The sequence below is a fragment of the Asterias amurensis genome, chromosome 16, assembly GCF_032118995.1.
Source record: "Asterias amurensis chromosome 16, ASM3211899v1".
NCBI classification, from domain to species: Eukaryota; Metazoa; Echinodermata; class Asteroidea; order Forcipulatida; family Asteriidae; genus Asterias; species Asterias amurensis.
Window position 1 is genome coordinate 239801 of NC_092663.1, and position 18772 is coordinate 258572.

At 40.4% G+C, this 18772-nt stretch overlaps 1 protein-coding gene across 1 annotated transcript in view; it reads right to left on the reverse strand.

Moving 5' to 3' along the window:
* The window catches only part of LOC139948750 (GATOR2 complex protein MIOS-A-like), a 28933-nt gene extending 10712 nt beyond the window's left edge, over positions 1–18221 (reverse strand). Inside the window, exons 1-15 of the mRNA XM_071947054.1 lie at positions 18068–18221; positions 16889–16967; positions 15593–15816; positions 13284–13481; positions 12394–12463; positions 11850–11939; positions 10048–10149; positions 9076–9212; positions 8521–8644; positions 6839–6874; positions 5680–5798; positions 3875–4009; positions 2647–2728; positions 1681–1852; positions 423–494 (exon numbers count right to left, since the gene is read on the reverse strand). Coding sequence (XP_071803155.1) covers positions 423–494; positions 1681–1852; positions 2647–2728; positions 3875–4009; positions 5680–5798; positions 6839–6874; positions 8521–8644; positions 9076–9212; positions 10048–10149; positions 11850–11939; positions 12394–12463; positions 13284–13481; positions 15593–15816; positions 16889–16901 — 1574 coding nt within the window. The 5' untranslated portion in view covers positions 16902–16967; positions 18068–18221. The remainder of the gene's footprint in view (positions 1–422; positions 495–1680; positions 1853–2646; positions 2729–3874; positions 4010–5679; positions 5799–6838; positions 6875–8520; positions 8645–9075; positions 9213–10047; positions 10150–11849; positions 11940–12393; positions 12464–13283; positions 13482–15592; positions 15817–16888; positions 16968–18067) is intronic.
* Positions 18222–18772: the final 551 nt, after the last annotated feature.

The window sequence follows — 18772 nt, forward strand, 5'->3', positions numbered from 1 at the left end:
CCAGGGCTCCAGTTTGATGAGGGGGTTGCCCCAGGGCTCTAGTTTGATGAGGGGGTTGCCCCATGACAACATATATGTATAACAAAATGTGCTGCAAACTAAAAACAAGGTGAAAGTAAAAAGATGTGTGTGGTAGACTCCTGTTCAGCTTCATGATACATGTAGCTTCCAAGGAAACGCACTGTTAACCATACTGAACTGGGCCCAATTTCATGGCTCTGCTCACCAGAACTCTGCATTAACGGTCCATGGATTCATGCTATTATGCAGATCACTGCAAACAGTGCCATCAATTGGACCCCTGTCTTTACCATGAGTTTATTGGTACACTGTTGAATAGATGTTTCATATCCAGTTAACCATTTTAGATTCAATTAATCATGGTGATACTGAACAGACTATTAAAACTGGCATGTATTTACCTGAGAATGAATAACTGAAATGCTTGTTCATCTTGATCAAACTCCCATCCACACAGCTGAAGAGCACATGCCCTGTTGGGAACAACGAACCACAACTTGAAAACAGACACACACTAAAAACAATCCACTTGTGTCTACAAGTGAGTAATGGAATATTGCAGTTCATTCATCAATGGAACAGCCACGTCCTTTACTTCCTCTCAGTGTTGCTTCAAACTATTGTGTACATATCTGCACACAATAACTTATCATAAATTGAATGCTGGATTGGTCAACTTCATACAGCCAAGTGAAGAGGTGTACTTGATTAATGGTAATTTGTAAATTTAAATGCAATGGAAACGTTTCGTAGTTACCCAACATGTAAATTAGCATAAAATGTTATCTGGTAACAAGCAAAAGAGAGCTGTTGATAGTACAAAACATTGTCACAAACGACCCCCCTCTGAAGTAACGTAGTGTTTGAGAAAGAAAGCATCTGAAAGCATGCACATCTTTTGCAACAAGGCCGTCTTTCATTATTTTCTTGACCAATTGAGCCAACATTTCTACAGGTTTGTTATTTTATGCATAATGTTGGGATGCAAAGAATGAGAATTCTGGTCTTTGACAAACACCGAAGGTGTCTATGCCTTTAACTGAAGCAAACTAAGGCTGGTTTTACAAACCAGCATTGGTGAGGACTGTGAAGTTTAGCAGATCAGCCCCCCATTTCACGAAACTCATCGCAAGTAGCAACGCATCTTCGCGGCTGCGACGAGTTCGCAACTTACGACGTGTAACCGGTCGCAACTTGCACTTGCGACGCGTCGCAGCGCTTTGTGAAATCAGGGGCTGAACAAAGTTACCAGCTAGAATAACATAACAATGTAAATCAAGTGTGACTAAAACCTTAAAGTATGTTCAACGATATTCCCTGTGAAGGTCATTTAAAGCTCTGACATTCAAGACCATTTTACTATTCAGTGTTGACTTTGATACAGAATTATTGATGGTAGCCAAACAAAGAAAGTAACATTCCTTTGTCTCGTTTGCGATGACGACTTGATTTAGCTGAACAGCATGACATTATTTATCTGTGTCTATCTAGTTGGGCAGTCACAAAACTGACAAACATGTACAACATTAGCAGAGGATAGTGACATCACCGATACCAGTCACTCAACATATGGCAACTTGTGACATCGTATTCAACCTCTCTATATGCCGAGTCAATCTTTGACTTTAACAAATAAAAATACTTTATCACACGACTCACCTTTCTTTACTCCTAAAGACATTAGACTCAGAATACCAGTCCACTCCTTTCCAATCTATTGACTCAATCACACTTTTGAGTCCATCTTCACATTTGATGAGTGATTTGACGCCATAGCTTTTAATCCATCCTTTGGAAGTAGCTCTGTCTTCTTTTTGCAATGCCATGATTCGTGATCTAAATGTTAAGGAAGCTTTTCTTCAACATGTGAAACATACATCAATAAAATCAATCAATATTCCTACTACATGTAATAAGTACTTCAGTAGATGATTTCAACCACTATCAGCTTCCAATCAGTAGCTGATAAGGCTCTAAACAAATATTACTAGAGCAATTTAGCTCAAACATACATAGAATGGCTGTTGACAATTGTAGAGCATCACAAAAAAGCCAACATGACAAGCGGATAAGACTCTGGGTTTGAATCCAAAATACTATTGTCACTAGTCACTCAGAGCAAACGATGTACAGTATACCTGTTTGACTGATTTCTGAGATGCTTCTGGTCATTAATTTACCTTTTTGGACTAATTTCTTAGAATTAAAAACAATAAAAGGCTTACTACAATTATTTGTTATTGGTGGAGCACACAAACTTAAGCTGTCTCTTTTTTTCAAAGAAAAACTTTACAAAAACAACATCATGGTCCAGATCAGACGTAGATCTTCTGAGACGCTGGCGGCAGCGGACTTAACAATCCTTTTTTGCAGCTCTTCAGTATCACGTGTGTAGGTCTGAGCACGCGCAGTATTGTGAAAAAGACCATCTAAAAGTCTCCCTTTGTCAATGGCTGGTAAACTAACTCCATAGACAATCATTCAAAGTGTTGCAATGTTGCTTGATATTTCTTAAGTTCAATGTGCCATGGTACATGAACCATTGCCACTATATTGGGATATTAAACAACTAAAGATTCAGAAATGACAACAAAGTCTATCAATATGTCAACTTCAAAAGAATATGATCAAGCCATCTCCAAAACTTCTTAAGTTGGACCTCTTCTTCCGAGTCTCCCACCAGATCACCATTCTTAATTAATAATTTCTGTAAATAGAATTCACAAACAGTGTATAAATTATAACTATGACAGAATTGAAGCACAATAAATGAATAGGAAGGGATAAAGCTACAATGTAAAGTTATCAAGGATACCAGTTTAGCATCAAACAAAAGAATAAATAAGCAAAGTTAGTAATCTTGGAAACAATCAATTTAAGTTTTTCCAGTATGCTACATCTACAACCATTTCCAGGAATTCATGCTTTAAGGATCAATTTTATCAGCTTATGACATATTTCGTACCTCTGAACAGGCTTTTGTGTCTTGTTCATAGGTAAGACTGATAGACTCTCAAAATACCATTGCTGCATGTTTTCCAAAGTAATGTTACCGCATTCAATAATGTTAAGATGCCATCAGAATAAGCTTGGGCGATATTGCTTTTATTATCCCACGATATATCGTCCAAAAAGTATCGCGATATTCGATTAAATCGCGATGTGTATTTGAAGAAGAATACTATGCCCAATTCCCATACTGTGAAAGTTCAAACAAATCGAAGTATGGATCTGTGAGGTTTACTGTCTACCCATGGTGTTGTAGCTCTATGAGTTAAACACAAAGTGTCTTTTAAAGTGTCTACTACGCATGGCTGTTCTTACATGTGTGTGTATATCCTGCCCATTTCAACCAATAAGCATCCATAATGCACATGGAGTGACCTCTCATTCATAAAACGGTTGTGGATGGGTGGTGGTTTGTGTAATATGATCCCATTGTGGTCTGCAGTTCGGCGGCGAGGCGGCGCACAAGGCTCCCACACAGGGGAGGTAATTGATACATTGTGTTACTTCTAAAGTGTCTGTGGGAGACCGCCTGGGCGCTAAAGTGTTTGATGTTATTTTTTTCAATTGGGGGATCTTGAATTTTTTTTTTAAACAACCAGTTGTGGTTGCAAGACGTCTCAATTAGGGAAGACATCGCGATACTTCATCAAAACCACGATATGCCGATAATTCGATTAACAAAAAATCAAGACGATATGGTAATCGTTAAAGAAATGGTATCGCGATTTTCGATTATATCGAGATATCGCCCAAGCTTACATCAGAATAACCTTCATGAAGAGTGCTTGGGCATATAACTACTAAGAAACTGAAGGCTAGAGGGCATTTCTTATTATGGAAATACCTGTAATCCATATCCATCTATAGCTCTTTGTTTCATCTGAGCTGAGATATCTTTGACTTGATGACTCTTGGCTGGAGTGACTAGTAACAGATTCCTGCCTGATGCCAACATACACGTAGATTGAGGGGATACCGTCTACATAAACAAAACACATCCATGTATCAATCTAAAAGACACATAACAGATTCCTGCCTGATGCCAACATACATGTAGATTGAGGGGATACCGTCTACATTAACAAAACACATCCAAAATATGTATCAATCTAAAAGACACATAACTAACTCTAAAAGACTCCACTCAATTGTTATGCAAAGTTAAAAGCAGCTAAATACCAGTTACAAGCCATGTATATGGCATATATTGACCATTAACATGTGTAAAATATGCGAGCTATTTTTGTGCCACAGCAATTTGTTTGCTTCAGCAACTCTATGAAATTGGTCCCAGGAGCAAACAACTCACCAATGGAGTAAACAACTCACCAATGGAGTAAACAACTCACCAATGGAGTAAACCACTTACCAATGGAGTAAACAACTCACCAATGGAGTAAACAACTCACCAATGGAGTAAACAACTCACCAATGGAGTAAACAACTCACCAATGGAGTAAACAACGCACCAACGGAGTAAACAACTCACCAATGGAGTAAACAACTCACCAATGGAGTAAACAACTCACCAATGGAGTATACAACTCACCAATGGAGCAAACAACTCACCAATGGAGTAAACAACTCACCAATGGAGTAAACAACTCACCAATGGAGTAAACAACTCACCAATGGAGTAAACAACTCACCAATGGAGTAAACAACTCACCAATGGAGTAAACAACTCACCAATGGAGTAAACAACTCACCAATGGAGTAAACAACTCACCAATGGAGTAAACCACTTACCAATGGAGCAAACAACTCACCAATGGAGTAAACAACTCACCAATGGAGTATACAACTCACCAATGGAGTAAACAACTCACCAATGGAGTAAACAACTTACCAATGGAGCAAACAACTCACCAATGGAGTAAACAACTCACCAATGGAGCAAACAACTCACCAATGGAGTAAACAACTCACCAATGGAGTAAACAACTCACCAATGGAGTAAACAACTCACCAATGGAGTAAACAACTCACCAATGGAGTAAACAACTCACCAATGGAGTAAACCACTTACCAATGGAGTAAACAACTCACCAATGGAGTAAACAACTCACCAATGGAGTAAACAACTCACCAATGGAGTAAACAACTCACCAATGGAGTAAACAACTCACCAATGGAGTAAACAACTCACCAATGGAGTAAACAACTCACCAATGGAGTAAACAACTCACCAATGGAGTAAACAACTCACCAATGGAGTAAACAACTCACCAATGGAGTAAACAACTCACCAATGGAGTAAACCACTTACCAATGGAGCAAACAACTCACCAATGGAGTAAACAACTCACCAATGGAGTAAACAACTCACCAATGGAGTATACAACTCACCAATGGAGCAAACAACTCACCAATGGAGTAAACAACTCACCAATGGAGTAAACAACTCACCAATGGAGCAAACAACTCACCAATGGAGTAAACAACTCACCAATGGAGTAAACAACTCACCAATGGAGTAAACAACTCACCAATGGAGTAAACAACTCACCAATGGAGTATACAACTCACCAATGGAGTAAACAACTCACCAATGGAGTAAACAACTCACCAATGGAGTAAACAACTCACCAATGGAGTAAACAACTCACCAATGGAGTAAACAACTCACCAATGGAGTAAACCACTTACCAATGATATTCGATCCTGGATAGTAACATCTCTAAATGTGCCAGTAGGTGTGACTGTTAGAACACGATTCTCACATGTTGGATGCCAAGCAAACATAGATACCTCTCTTGCTCTACTAGCTGCAATACAAACGTATGCAAATCAGATCATTATTATCTGTATCAGTCAAATACTACCTCACAGGATATATAAGTTGCAGGTTTGGTGTGGCAAGTGGACATAAGTTGGTGATGAGTTCCTCTTATGAAAGTGGTCATTTGGGTTTTATCTAGCCTAGTTTTGAATGAGTCTATTGAAGGAGCTTCTGTTATACGTACTGGTTGTTGGTTCCATTCAATGAGAGTTCTTGGCACAAAGGAAACATTTGTTGCAGTTCTTATTGGTTGAAGGGTGAGTAAACGAGATTAACGATGATTTTGCCCTGTGGTTTGAGTTGACACTGGTCTGTGTCGATAGCAGTTTTATGATGAACAGATTTATATAGGAGTGTTAAGTCGGAGATTCCTAGTACGTGTAGAAAGGCGATAGACAGCCCGTAACCCCTCTCACAGCAAGCCATTTGCAAGTTAAATTTGAATGTCTGATCTGATGACTCTCTTTTTAGTTACAATGCACCCTTTAAATTTGAATTCCTCAGACTATCGAGACAGTTGCTACGCCACGTGATTAGGGGTAAGCTTTTGTTTAGTAACCTCCAGGATAAGCAAACCCTGGTGCCATACAGAATTGTGTATAGGTGTTTCTTATACGTAACCAAGCAAAACCTTGCCCCTAATCAGGTGTCGTATAATCCCCTAATCAACATTTCAAATGATCGCACCTGATCATGCACTTAAGGGTTCGGAAACTGGTTAACATTGGAAAATGCTAAACAATTGTTGGCATTAAATCAAATTTAGAGCTCAGAAGTTGACAATAAATACAGAATTCTGAGTTGCCAAGGCATTGGGCCCAGGGGTGGATTTCACAAAGGTAGTCCTAACTTAGGACTAGTCCTAGGCAACGCTAAGAGATAGGACCAGTCCTAAGTTAAGACCAGTAACTCATCCTAACTTAGGACTGGTCCTATCTCTTAGCATTGCCTAGGACTAGTCCTAAGTTAGGACTACCTTTGTGAAATCCATCCCTGGTCCTCATACTGCTATACATTCCTACTTACGTTGAAGATGACGTTCAGTATGTTCAACTTCACTATCTGTTGGGGATAGACATTCAATATTTAATGACATGAACTGTTAAGGCTTTGGAAGGCAATGTATCGGATGTATTTAGCAATTACACAGACCAATCTTTAAAAAACATAAATAGGTATGAAAAAGAACAAAACCCACCAAGCCATTTGATTGACATGTACATGTACATGTAACCAAACTCTCCATATTTGTTGTTTCCTTTGCCATGTTTTCACTCCATACTCAGCTCATTATTTCTATGATCAGTTTTACACTACAAATACACAGCGCAAGAATCCAGAATATTTAAGAGCATACATGCATAAAACTATCGCAAAAGTAGAGTATATAATATCATACAGTATTGGTATACACCGGTAACAAATTGTGAAGTTTGATTGGTCGAGTACAATCACGTGACGTGTAACAAACACGCATGTACTATGGTAGCCCTATATAGGACTCTTTCTCTGAACACAGATACAGAGTCCAACTATTAAGACCCGTTTCTGGGTTGGAAAATTTTCAAAGCCTCATAACAAGCCAATTATTACAACAGATTCCCATTCTATGGGGGCATACATTTTTCTGCGGTGGGTTTTGGTCGTCATATCTTCTTCACAAATCCGTAATTCTCGTGAAATAATGCAGCTTCCAACGTTAAAAAATTCCCTTTCACTTTCTCACAGTGTTGTCTGCTGTTGAGCGTACGCATACTTATTCGCATGCATGGCGCAAGATGCAAGACGCATGAATTCTTGGTCACTGTATCTTGACTGCTGCACAGCCTTAACACACAAACGCAACGCAATATTTACGCGCAGTGCATCTTGCGTACACACGGCAGACTGTTATAGTACGAACACAAATGGAAATTCCTTAACGCTGGGAGCTGCATTATTTCATGATAATGACGGATTTGTTTAGAATATATGACGATCAAAACCCACTGCAGAAAAATATTTGCTGCCATGGAATGTGAATCTGTTGAAATTAGTGGTTTCTGACAGGTAAGATTTGAGTTATGAAGCTTTGAAAATTTTCCACCCCAGAAATGTACCCTGATATCCAGGATGTCACTGTAGTACAATGCGAAAGTGTAAGGCCGCCAGGGCTAGTACCATGGATGCACAGCGCGTAGGGTAACATGAGTGATGTTAACCATGGTGTACATCACCTTGATCGTTCCTACCATTTGTCGATTTCCAGCGCCTAGTACGAAACGGCTGCGGATTCGTGGGAACAGTGAAGAATAAATTCTTATTTGAACAACTATTCGCCTGCTTGATAAACTATGCATACACCGTTGTAATAATGTTTGAAGATGTCAAGAGAACTTTGACAATAGGTATAAACATGTGACAAAGGTATAACATAACAATTGTTGCACACTGTGATTTGGACTTTGCTTCGAGTGTCATTTTCCCTCTCTGATGTACAAAACGCCATGGAGCCTGTCACAGTATGCAACAATTATAAGCTGTAAAACCTTGAGTGTTGTCCTGAGTGGATTATTTTCTCCAGCCCTTTAAACTTAGTTTAGTCCAATATATAACCAGGAACATTGAGTAATAAATCATGTCAAATAGGCCAATAATTTCTTCATTTATAGCAGATAATTATACTGTAGTTCCTAAAAATATGTGCAGAAAGACTTTAGAGAACTTACCAACATGTTGGACATTGTATAGCTTGACAACGGAGCTGTCTCTGGCCAATGAGGCTAGTAACCCATAGCGGGATGGACTCCAAGCTAGCTTAACGATAGGCCGTGGTTCAGTAATTGTTAATACGTATATATCAATAGTTAAGGAGTTGTGGGTACATGTACATGTTAAAGCATTATCAAAGAATCACACATCTAACAGCACAAACAACAATAGACCAAGTTGAATAACAACTTTTTTGCTATGAAAGTCGCCATCTTGTAGGTCAAACCGTATGCGCGTCTAAACGAATACATGAAGCACGCAGCACGCAGTCTAAGGTAGACTAAACACAGTCATCCTCAATACATCTCGCTATAGAACTCTTGCACGCACATCACACGCAGTGACTGTGCCAAGCTCACCGCTTTGGTGGTGAATTGGTTTATGTACACATCACTGAATAACGCACACAGTGACATTGCCCACCAATGTGGCACATCCAAGATTATTCCGACGATAACGTCAGGTGAATTGGGTCAATACCTTGCTTTCAAACCTATCATATTAAAGGATATTGGTTTATCGAAGTGTCTCCTGTCCCAGATATGAACCTGTGATTCATAATAGGATGCTAGACGATACTCTACTACTGGATCTGCTGTTAATCCATACACTGCCTTAGTTGCTGTCGCACTCTTATAACTTGTTGTATCTAGAAACAAAATAGTACAACTCATCAGCACTAATGTTTGTAAGGCATGTCTCATGATCACAGGTTTTGCAACACAAATTCAATATCACACAAAAATGTAATCAAAAAGTACATGTAAACCTTCAAATTATGACACTGGTATTAATCTACAACATTATTGTGTATTTGATTCATGAACAAGTGAATGAAATGTTACCTTTAAAAAAAATCTCCACCATAATAATTGTAACAAATTGAAAATCCTCATTTGATTTTCACTGCAATCAAAGGACAAAATATTTATCATTCAGCGCACTAATATAATAAAATCTTTTTGGGAGAAGCAAAACAATTAATTAAATTCTCTCAAAAGAAATGAAGATCTAAATCTTCTAAATAACTGTCCTGAATGAAACTCTTCTTGTTTTTACTTCACTCTACTTTAGCAACTTATACTTTCGTTTTTTTCTGCTTAAAGGAATGTTACAGAATTGGTAAGAAACAAAAATGGTGAGGACACAGATTTACATTAAACTTACACAGTCTAATGATGATGATAGTATTTGATGAGAAACAAATAATCTAATTTCGCGTTTGGAGTTTATCGCTCAGTGAGCGTTTTAGTCATTTTTGTTTTGTCATCGATGCAATGCAAAATTTGTAATCGTTTTTCACTATTCTCTCGTGACACAGATGGCTGATCGATCTCAAACTGCTACAGGTTTGTCAGTTGATGTATATAGTGGATTACATAAAGTGCTCACACTGCCAGCAAAACCAATTCAGTGATTTTCCTTTAAAGATACTCAACATTTGGAAACAAAATTTAAGATGATAACGTTACTATTGATCTAACCTCTAATATCAAAGATACGAAGGTTCTTATTGCTCACACCAGCTACAATGCATTGGGGTTGATGAGGTAGCCATGCCATGGAGTTCAATGCTTCTGCTTGGACTGTGTCAAAAAAAAAAAACATGGATTATTATAATAAGCAATCAAGAGTTCACTGATGGATGTAAAAACCTACTCCAGAGTAGGACCTACTCAACTCAAGAGTAGGGTACCTACTCCAGAGTTTTGTTCCTTTACCAGAGTGGGTGCTAATCCAGAGTCTGGCCTACTCCAGAGTGGAGCCTAATCCAGAAGGGATGCTACTCCAGAGTGGGCCCTGCTCTAGAGTGGGTGCTACTCCAGAGTGCGTGCCTACTCCAGAGTGGGGCCTACTCCAGAGTGGGGCCTACTCCAGAGTGGGACCTACAATTAACTCCAGAGTGGGGCCTACTCCACAGTGGGGCCTACTCCACAGTGGGTGCTACTCCGGAGTGGAGCCTACTTCGGAGTGGGTGCCTACTCCAGAGTGGGGCCTACTCCAGAGTGGGGCCTACTCCAGAGTGGGGCCTACTCCAGAGTGGGTGCTACTCCAGAGTGGGTGCCTACTCCAGAGTGGGGCCTACTCCAGAGTGGGGCCTACTCCAGAGTGGGGCCTACTCCAGAGTGGAGCCTACTCCAGAGTGGAGCCTACTCCAGAGTGGGTGCCTACTCCAGAGTGGGGCCTACTCCAGAGTGGGGCCTACTCCACAGTGGGGCCTACTCCAGAGTGGGGCCTACTCCACAGTGGGGCCTACTCCACAGTGGGTGCTACTCCAGAGTGGGTGCCTACTCCAGAGTGGGGCCTACTCCAGAGTGGGGCCTACTCCAGAGTGGGGCCTACTCCAGAGTGGGGCCTACTCCAGAGTGGGGCCTACTCCACAGTGGGGCCTACTCCACAGTGGGTGCTACTCCAGAGTGGGTGCCTACTCCAGAGTGGGGCCTACTCCAGAGTGGGGCCTACTCCAGAGTGGGGCCTACTCCAGAGTGGGGCCTACTCCAGAGTGGGGCCTACTCCAGAGTGGAGCCTACAATTAACTCCAGTGTGGGGCCTACTCCACAGTGGGGCCTACTCCACAGTGGGGCCTACTCCAGAGTGGGGCCTACTCCAGAGTGGGGCCTACTCCAGAGTGGGGCCTACTCCAGAGTGGGGCCTACTCCAGAGTGGGGCCTACTCCACAGTGGGGCCTACTCCAGAGTGGGGCCTACTCCAGAGTGGGGCCTACTCCACAGTGGGTGCTACTCCACAGTGGGGCCTACTCCAGAGTGGGTGCTACTCCACAGTGGGGCCTACTCCAGAGTGGGTGCTACTCCACAGTGGGGCCTACTCCAGAGTGGGGCCTACTCCACAGTGGGGCCTACTCCACAGTGGGTGCTACTCCACAGTGGGGCCTACTCCAGAGTGGGTGCTACTCCACAGTGGGGCCTACTCCACAGTGGGGCCTACTCCACAGTGGGGCCTACTCCACAGTGGGTGCTACTCCACAGTGGGGCCTACTCCAGAGTGGGTGCCTACTCCAGAGTGGAGCCTACAATTAACTCCAGTGTGGGGCCTACTCCACAGTGGGGCCTACTCCAGAGTACGTGAATGGGCAGTCGCTTAAGCGATCATGCTGAATATAAAATTTGTGCAGCCATGTGGTATCGTAGTCACGCAACACATCAATCATGTATGCACACAGGGTGGCTTCTAAACGTAGAGCAAGTTAGTGCTCTAGTCAATATATATAGATTAGCTCTTTTAGAGTACAGGCCTAGTTCACATTACATGATGTAGAGCTACTTACCCATCTCACTAACAGGCCGGAAGGCAGATTGAGGGGTACTATTCGATACAAAACGAGACTTCTCTGAAGATGTTGTCAAGCCAGTTCCAGCTATTATGCAGTTCAACAAAATAAATAATAGAAAAAGAAATATCAAACGCTTCAACCCTTCAAGTGATTTAAAAACAAAAACAGTCAGGCATTATTTTGAAATAGCAAGTATAGCCTTCAGGTTGAAAAAAACTAATGAAACCACATTCTTTCTTTTTTCAAAAGCTGTCATATGAGTTCCATTGTACAGGTCTTGCATGGTGTCATGTCTACCTACAGAGTTTGTACATGTATTTGTCACACTGGTTTTGCATTTAAATATCATACACAAAACAGCTGAATAATAGCAACGGGAGACTTTCGGGACGCTTGGAGGCAGCAGACTTACCGAGTAAAATCCATTGTTGTCGATAACGTGCGCATGCTCAGATCTACATGTATATAGGCAATAGACTTTTACCTGGTAAGTCTGCTGCCACCTAGCGTTCCAAAGTCTCCTATTGATTTGACTTACTTGTTTGTACACTAACATCATAGACAGCCATGCAATAGTCAGTTCTGTATCTATCAAAACCAGCAGCTAACTGAAGAGAAACAGAAATACTGATATTTATAATAGGTCGAATAGGTTTCCTGGTGCAGTGTTTCTTGGGTGACACAGCAGACACACACCACGGTGTTTTGTACATCCGAGGGAAAAAATGGCACCTGGAGCAAAGCCAAGAGTGCCATTTGCCCCTGGAGTTGTACAAAACTAGTGGACCCCTAAAACAGCATGCAACAAATGTTTTGCAGGAGGGGCAACAGGGAAACAAACATTATAAAGTAAAATAAATTATGTCTCTTTATTAATTGATTGTTGAAAATTTCATTTTGCTGAACAAATTCAATCGCTTTTAAACAGGCAATTCCCCATTTGAATTTGAATAATTTGGGTTGAAGATCTGTATTCTGATCTCGTCTTTGGTACAGGAAAGAAAACTCCTCTTTGGATGTGTTTTTGTTGTCATCTTTAACATTATTACAAGGAAACTGGCACAGTTAAAATAAGAGAGGAAGAACAACCGAACAAACTTTAACAACAATAGCTGTCATTAACACAAATATTGCTTTACACTATGAAAATATTTGTAAGCAGTAAAGCAAACATTGTATCCCACCAGGATCAGTTTGGTTTAAAGGTAAATAGGTAATGTCAGCAAGTTAAACCATTCAATGATTAGTTCTCAAACACAACAACAAGACTCTTAAACTGTTTTCATTTGCAAAGTTATTTATACGTCAGTAGACAAACGCTGCATCATGAATGTGCTAAAGCCAATATTTTGTAATATTCTTCACGATCACAAATGAAACACTATGTGAATTTAACATATTTATTGTGCCATGAAGGTTACCACTCACCCATTTCGGTTCCACAGTGTTCCAGGCCAGACTAGTACACATCTTGTTGTGCTTAACTGGGAATTCAGTCCCTACTAAGCCCATCTGAGAGGAGGTACATGTAGGGTCTACCAAAAAGGCAGTCAAGATGACCTTACCGCTTGATAAGCCAACCGCTATTATGTCATCAGACGACTGCTTAGGACACCAGCAAAAACACTGACAAAAACAAAGACAAATATCATAAATCTTTCTTATTTTTTGAGTTTTTACATGAAAATAGAAAACAAGACTGAGATGACTGAGTACTACCGTTCTGATTAGTAATATTACATGGTTCATGCAGAGCCTACAGGTAGAAAGATTCACAAGTTTCTTGCTTCAGGATACATGTATCATGACTTTTCACAATACAAACAAATCTTGGTGTTGGACACAGAAATGATCCTGGTAGTGTGGACTGACCTTTTCACACTACAACTTTTCAATATGGTGTCAATCTGGATAGAGTGCTTTAATTGTGTTGAGACCAACCCTGCTCGGGAGGTGGGTTGAGATATCATGATCCGGGTTAATTTTCGGAAATGAGCCTTGTAAAAAAATCGCTGCAAAGCATCACTATGCGTTACACGCACCAAGATGCATCATGATTCACTATGTTGCGTTACGACGCGTCCCACTTTGATCCGTGTAAGACCTTTCAGTGTGAAACTTGTGCACATTACACGGATCAAAAGTTAGACGTGTAACACAGAAACTAGCACAAAAATGAAGCAGTTTGTAATTGTAACCGTGTTGATTTACAGAGTCAACATGGACCCTATCTGGATAAGTTTTGACACGGATCAAAAGTCGATTGTGTGAAAAGGCCTTCAGATTCTAACCCAATATAGAATAATAATAATTTTAAGTTTTTATATAACACTTTTTCACCCCCAAAGGATGTCCCAAAGCGCTTCAAATTATTACCCCTGGTCACTGGGCCTTAAATCAATCCTTTAACTATCTCAGCAGACTAGGGAGTATAGAGCCTTGTGCAACAAATCTGCCCTACTTGGCTAAATCAATCACAAGAACAATATCTGCCCTCACAGGGAATTTGGGTCATCTCGTACCCAAGTCAACTCGTACCCAAGTCAAAGTCAACTCGTACCCAAGTCAACTCGTACCCAAGTCATCTCGTACCCAAGTCAACTCGTACCCAAGTCAACTCGTACCCGAGTCAACTCGTACCCAAGTCAACTCGTACCCAAATAAATTTTTACAAAATTTTGGAGTTTCAACTCGTACAGATAAATATTGTGGTTTATTTGATTTTTGTTATGTAAATCATATATTTTTTATTCATTGTTGTAATGATTTCTTTTTTCATGTTGCAGATACATGTAAAAGATAATCAGAACATACGCAGATGAAGGAATTGAATGAATTTTTATCATGAAATTTTCTAATGAGAACCCTTTAACAAGAAAAACACGAAACGTTTGCGTACTATACATTGTATGTTTTTATATTGAATGAGTTTGTTTTGAAGCAAAAAAGAGAAGAACTTGAACCTTAAAAAAAATTAACCCTTTTTATGTCTCATATGTCTTTATAAGCACCAAACACCGAAAAAAAGAAAAAAGAAAAAAAAGGCAGAAGAGAGATGAACATCTAGCATTATTTAAAATGAAATTCGTGAGAAGGTATTGTTTTTAATAAAAGTGAGTAGAACATCAATTTTATTTCCCGTCGCTTATAAAATCACGTCGCACGGATTCTCCGTATCGGCATACAACTTACGTTATACGGTACGAGTTGACTTGGGTACGAGTTGACCTGGGTACGAGTTGACTTGGGTACGAGTTGACTTGGGTACGAGTTGACTTGGGTATAATAATTTGGGTACGAGTTGACTTGGGTTCGAGTTGACTTGGGTACGAGTTGACCTGTTTCGCTCACAGGTACCCATTTACCCCTGGAAGGAGAGAAGCAGTTACAGTTAAGTGTCTTGCTCAGGGACACAAGTGTCACGACCGGGATTCAAACCCACACTCTGCTGAACAGAATCAGCAGAGCTTGAATTCGGTGCTATTATCCGCTCGGCCATGTACACACCATACCCTGACGCTTTTGCCACCAGAGTTGAGTCATACACAAAGATTGCTGGCCAAACTTGTGAGTTTACCATTGAAGTTGCTTTCTCCTGGGTATGAGCAGAGTGTACTGTTTAAAGCGTTGAGACCACAACAGCTCTTTTCAGAGCCATAACACTCCTCCCAAACCTGCAAGTTCACTAGTTAAAGTTACTTGTTATTCAAAATGACGATTGAGTTGTTACTACTCACTCTGATTAGCTGTAGATCACTCTTAGTGCTGACATACAAGTCTGTCTTACTTGCTTGTAATCTAGCATACATATTACTATCCTGACTGATCAGCTGTATCTGAGACTGGCTGGATGATAGTAAATCAGATTCCACCATATAAAGGTTCATATCATAACGATCCGTATTCAAGGCTACAAACACATCAGGGTCAGTAGGGGACCACTGTAGGTCCCACTTAGCACCTGTAGTAGGAAGGAATGAATTAACATTTAAAAACTTTAGTAGCCATTCATAAATACCTAGATAAATAGATAGTTTCGCTATTCCTATTGGTGGAGAGCGCGTCACGTGGGTGTGTATAAACCTTTGTTTATGACCGGTAAACCTTTGTTAATTCATGGGCGTGACACACGACCTTGCACCTGTTCTTTTAAGACAGTTTCTTCATTCCTATTGGTCGAGAGCAACAGCTGAAACAGTTGTGTCACATCACGCGATACGCGCGACGCGCACAGCATTCCCTTATAAGGAGTTGTTTACCCGAGGGCGGCGGAGGGATTTACCATTTCATAGCTGGAGGGGTGTTGTGTTGAAAGAAATCACTTAACAATTATAATGTTTGCATTTATTTTAGTTTTTTACCAAAGAGTGATGATGTTGTTGACTGAAAAGGTATTTATGAATGGGAATCAAAGTGTGTTGAATCGGTTTGATAATTTACCTCGACTTCGTCTGAGTAAAATTTTCAAGAACCAGGCCTCGTTGGGATTAAACCAGTAGTTGAAAACCTCTTCACCACACATTGATTCCCATATTAATAAAGAATGCTACACACGGGTCAATCTGTATCTTTCAAAATTTCATATTTTACTTCCTCGTCAATGGAGATCCTAAAATATTCTAGAAGTGGCACAATTCAATAGGGGACTTTCGGACACCTGGTGGCGGCAGATTTACCAGGTAAAATCCATTGTTCTCGTTAGCGCATGGTCAGAACTACGTATCCGTTCAAGTTAGCCAAGTTTTGGATTTTTTTTTGCAAAGTATAGGTCCTAAGTCCAGGTATGTGTCCCTTGAGGGCGCTAGCATGTTTTTCCGACAAGCATAAACCCCTCTCATTCAACGAGAGAGACCCCGTGTTTTATACACTGACAGGGTTCTCCAAAACATTCTCAAAATACCAAATGCACCCGGACAAAAAATGCCGCGCCAGGACAAAATCGTTGTCCCGAGACAAAACATTTCAAAAAACACATAGGCCCCTATAAAACAAACACAAACAATTTAATTCAGAAGCCTTATCCTTCAACATACCTGAGGAAGTCATAATAATGATGGTTGGTATTACATCTGGTTCAGAAGAAATGAAGCAATGACTCAACAGTTACCACGTCTGTAAATGCAGAAAATAAATCCTGTCCAAGTTAATTGTATCATGGAGGTTCTTCCTCCATGATTGTATACAGTAAAACAACAACATGCTAAGTGGATGACGGCCGGACGGGAGGAGGGTTACGCTATGGGCATACGTTATTATCGCAACTAGTATTGTAGCGTCATACGTTATCGACCCTCATATGTTTTCGGTCCCCAACTTTGATTCCTGTTGGAAAAGTTTCCGTATGGCACCACCACTTTTTCATTCGATATGAAATAATATAGTATCTAATTTACCTCAATGAGATATCCCTTTTTGTAAAAATGAGTGAAAAAGTGGTGGCGCCATACGGAAAGTTATCCTTCCTGTTTACCGCGAGATTGTGCAAGCTACACCGGTGACAGAAGCTATGCAGTTTACTCACAGTCTGTATTTTCATCAGGCTTTAAAATCATGCTGAGAAAAAAGTTTCCTGTTGTTGGTTATGCTCAAAAATTTATAAAACGATTCATTTTTGGTACTAATCACTAATCATTCAAATGAGTCAAAAACATCATCCAACCTCGAAAGTTCAAAACAAAATTACTATCTGCTAGATTGAGTTTCATTCTGCTTTAGTCACTAGATGGATCACGTGAGGTGGTTACTATTTGGGATTCTATGGTGTGCAAATGTGGGGAAAATATTAAAATATTTTGAGTGAAAATGACAACAATTTTTAAATTGTATTTGGCAATGTCGTACATGCATAAGCAATGTTAATGGCTAACTGAGATCCGCTAACTGTCTCTCGCAACGTAAAACCAAAACTTTAAAAATTTCAACACACCATGAAGTGTAAGTGTTATTGTTAAAAAATTGGATAGATGATTTGAAAAAAAATATTTAGTTTTTGATAGTGAACAATTTTCCTGTTATCCTACTGAAAACACATATGACACATGGAGGTAGAATTAGTACGACACCAGGATAGCATGATTGATTGAATTGAATACACAAATAAAACAATAACATCATGATCCATGTAGCCCAACAATAAACTGTAGGCTAGCTGTACTGCTTTATTTCTACTATTAAATAATAGTAAATATGTAGGGGTTCCACTAAGTTGTTACCTTTAATATTGTATCACGGAAGGCAGGAACCACCATCCACTGGAAAAGAGACTGGTGTACTGTGACCAGACTGAACTTCAGTCTGAAGTGAGCACCAAATTTGGTGATAGCAAAAACATTTGGTGCTGTGTGTTATGTGTTCCTTCAACTGCCACTTTATTGTAGCCTTTGATCGAGTAGCTCGCGGCTTCCTCGATGGAGCTTTACGTGTTGACTATATCTATCATCAACAGACATGACCGCTGCCAAACCTGAACAAAGACTAATTTCATGTTTATTGGCAAAGGAAGCATAGAGGGCGCTAACGCTTTATTATGCAAATCAGCTTATAAGGCCGTGTCCGAAACGACGACTTCGGCTACAGCTACGTCTAGATCAGCGCGTCTACCAGTGTTGAAGAATAGGCAGACGCGCGCGATCTAGCCGTAGCTGTAGCCGAAGTCGCCGTTTCGGACACGGCCTAAACAATGGGTGCGTGATGGAGCCTTTTCGAAACCACGGCTTCGGCTTCAGGCTCCGTTCTCTCGTGTGAAGCCCTGAACGCCAACACAAAGCACGCGTAATAATGTCAAAACACGGCTAGCCTGAACCGAATCCAAAGTCGTAACTGACGAGTGACATAATTTTCTCACAAAGCATGAATGATAACATTGGCACTGCCAAAGGAGGCTTTGGTCGTGGCCGTTTGAATCGTTGATGAACAGA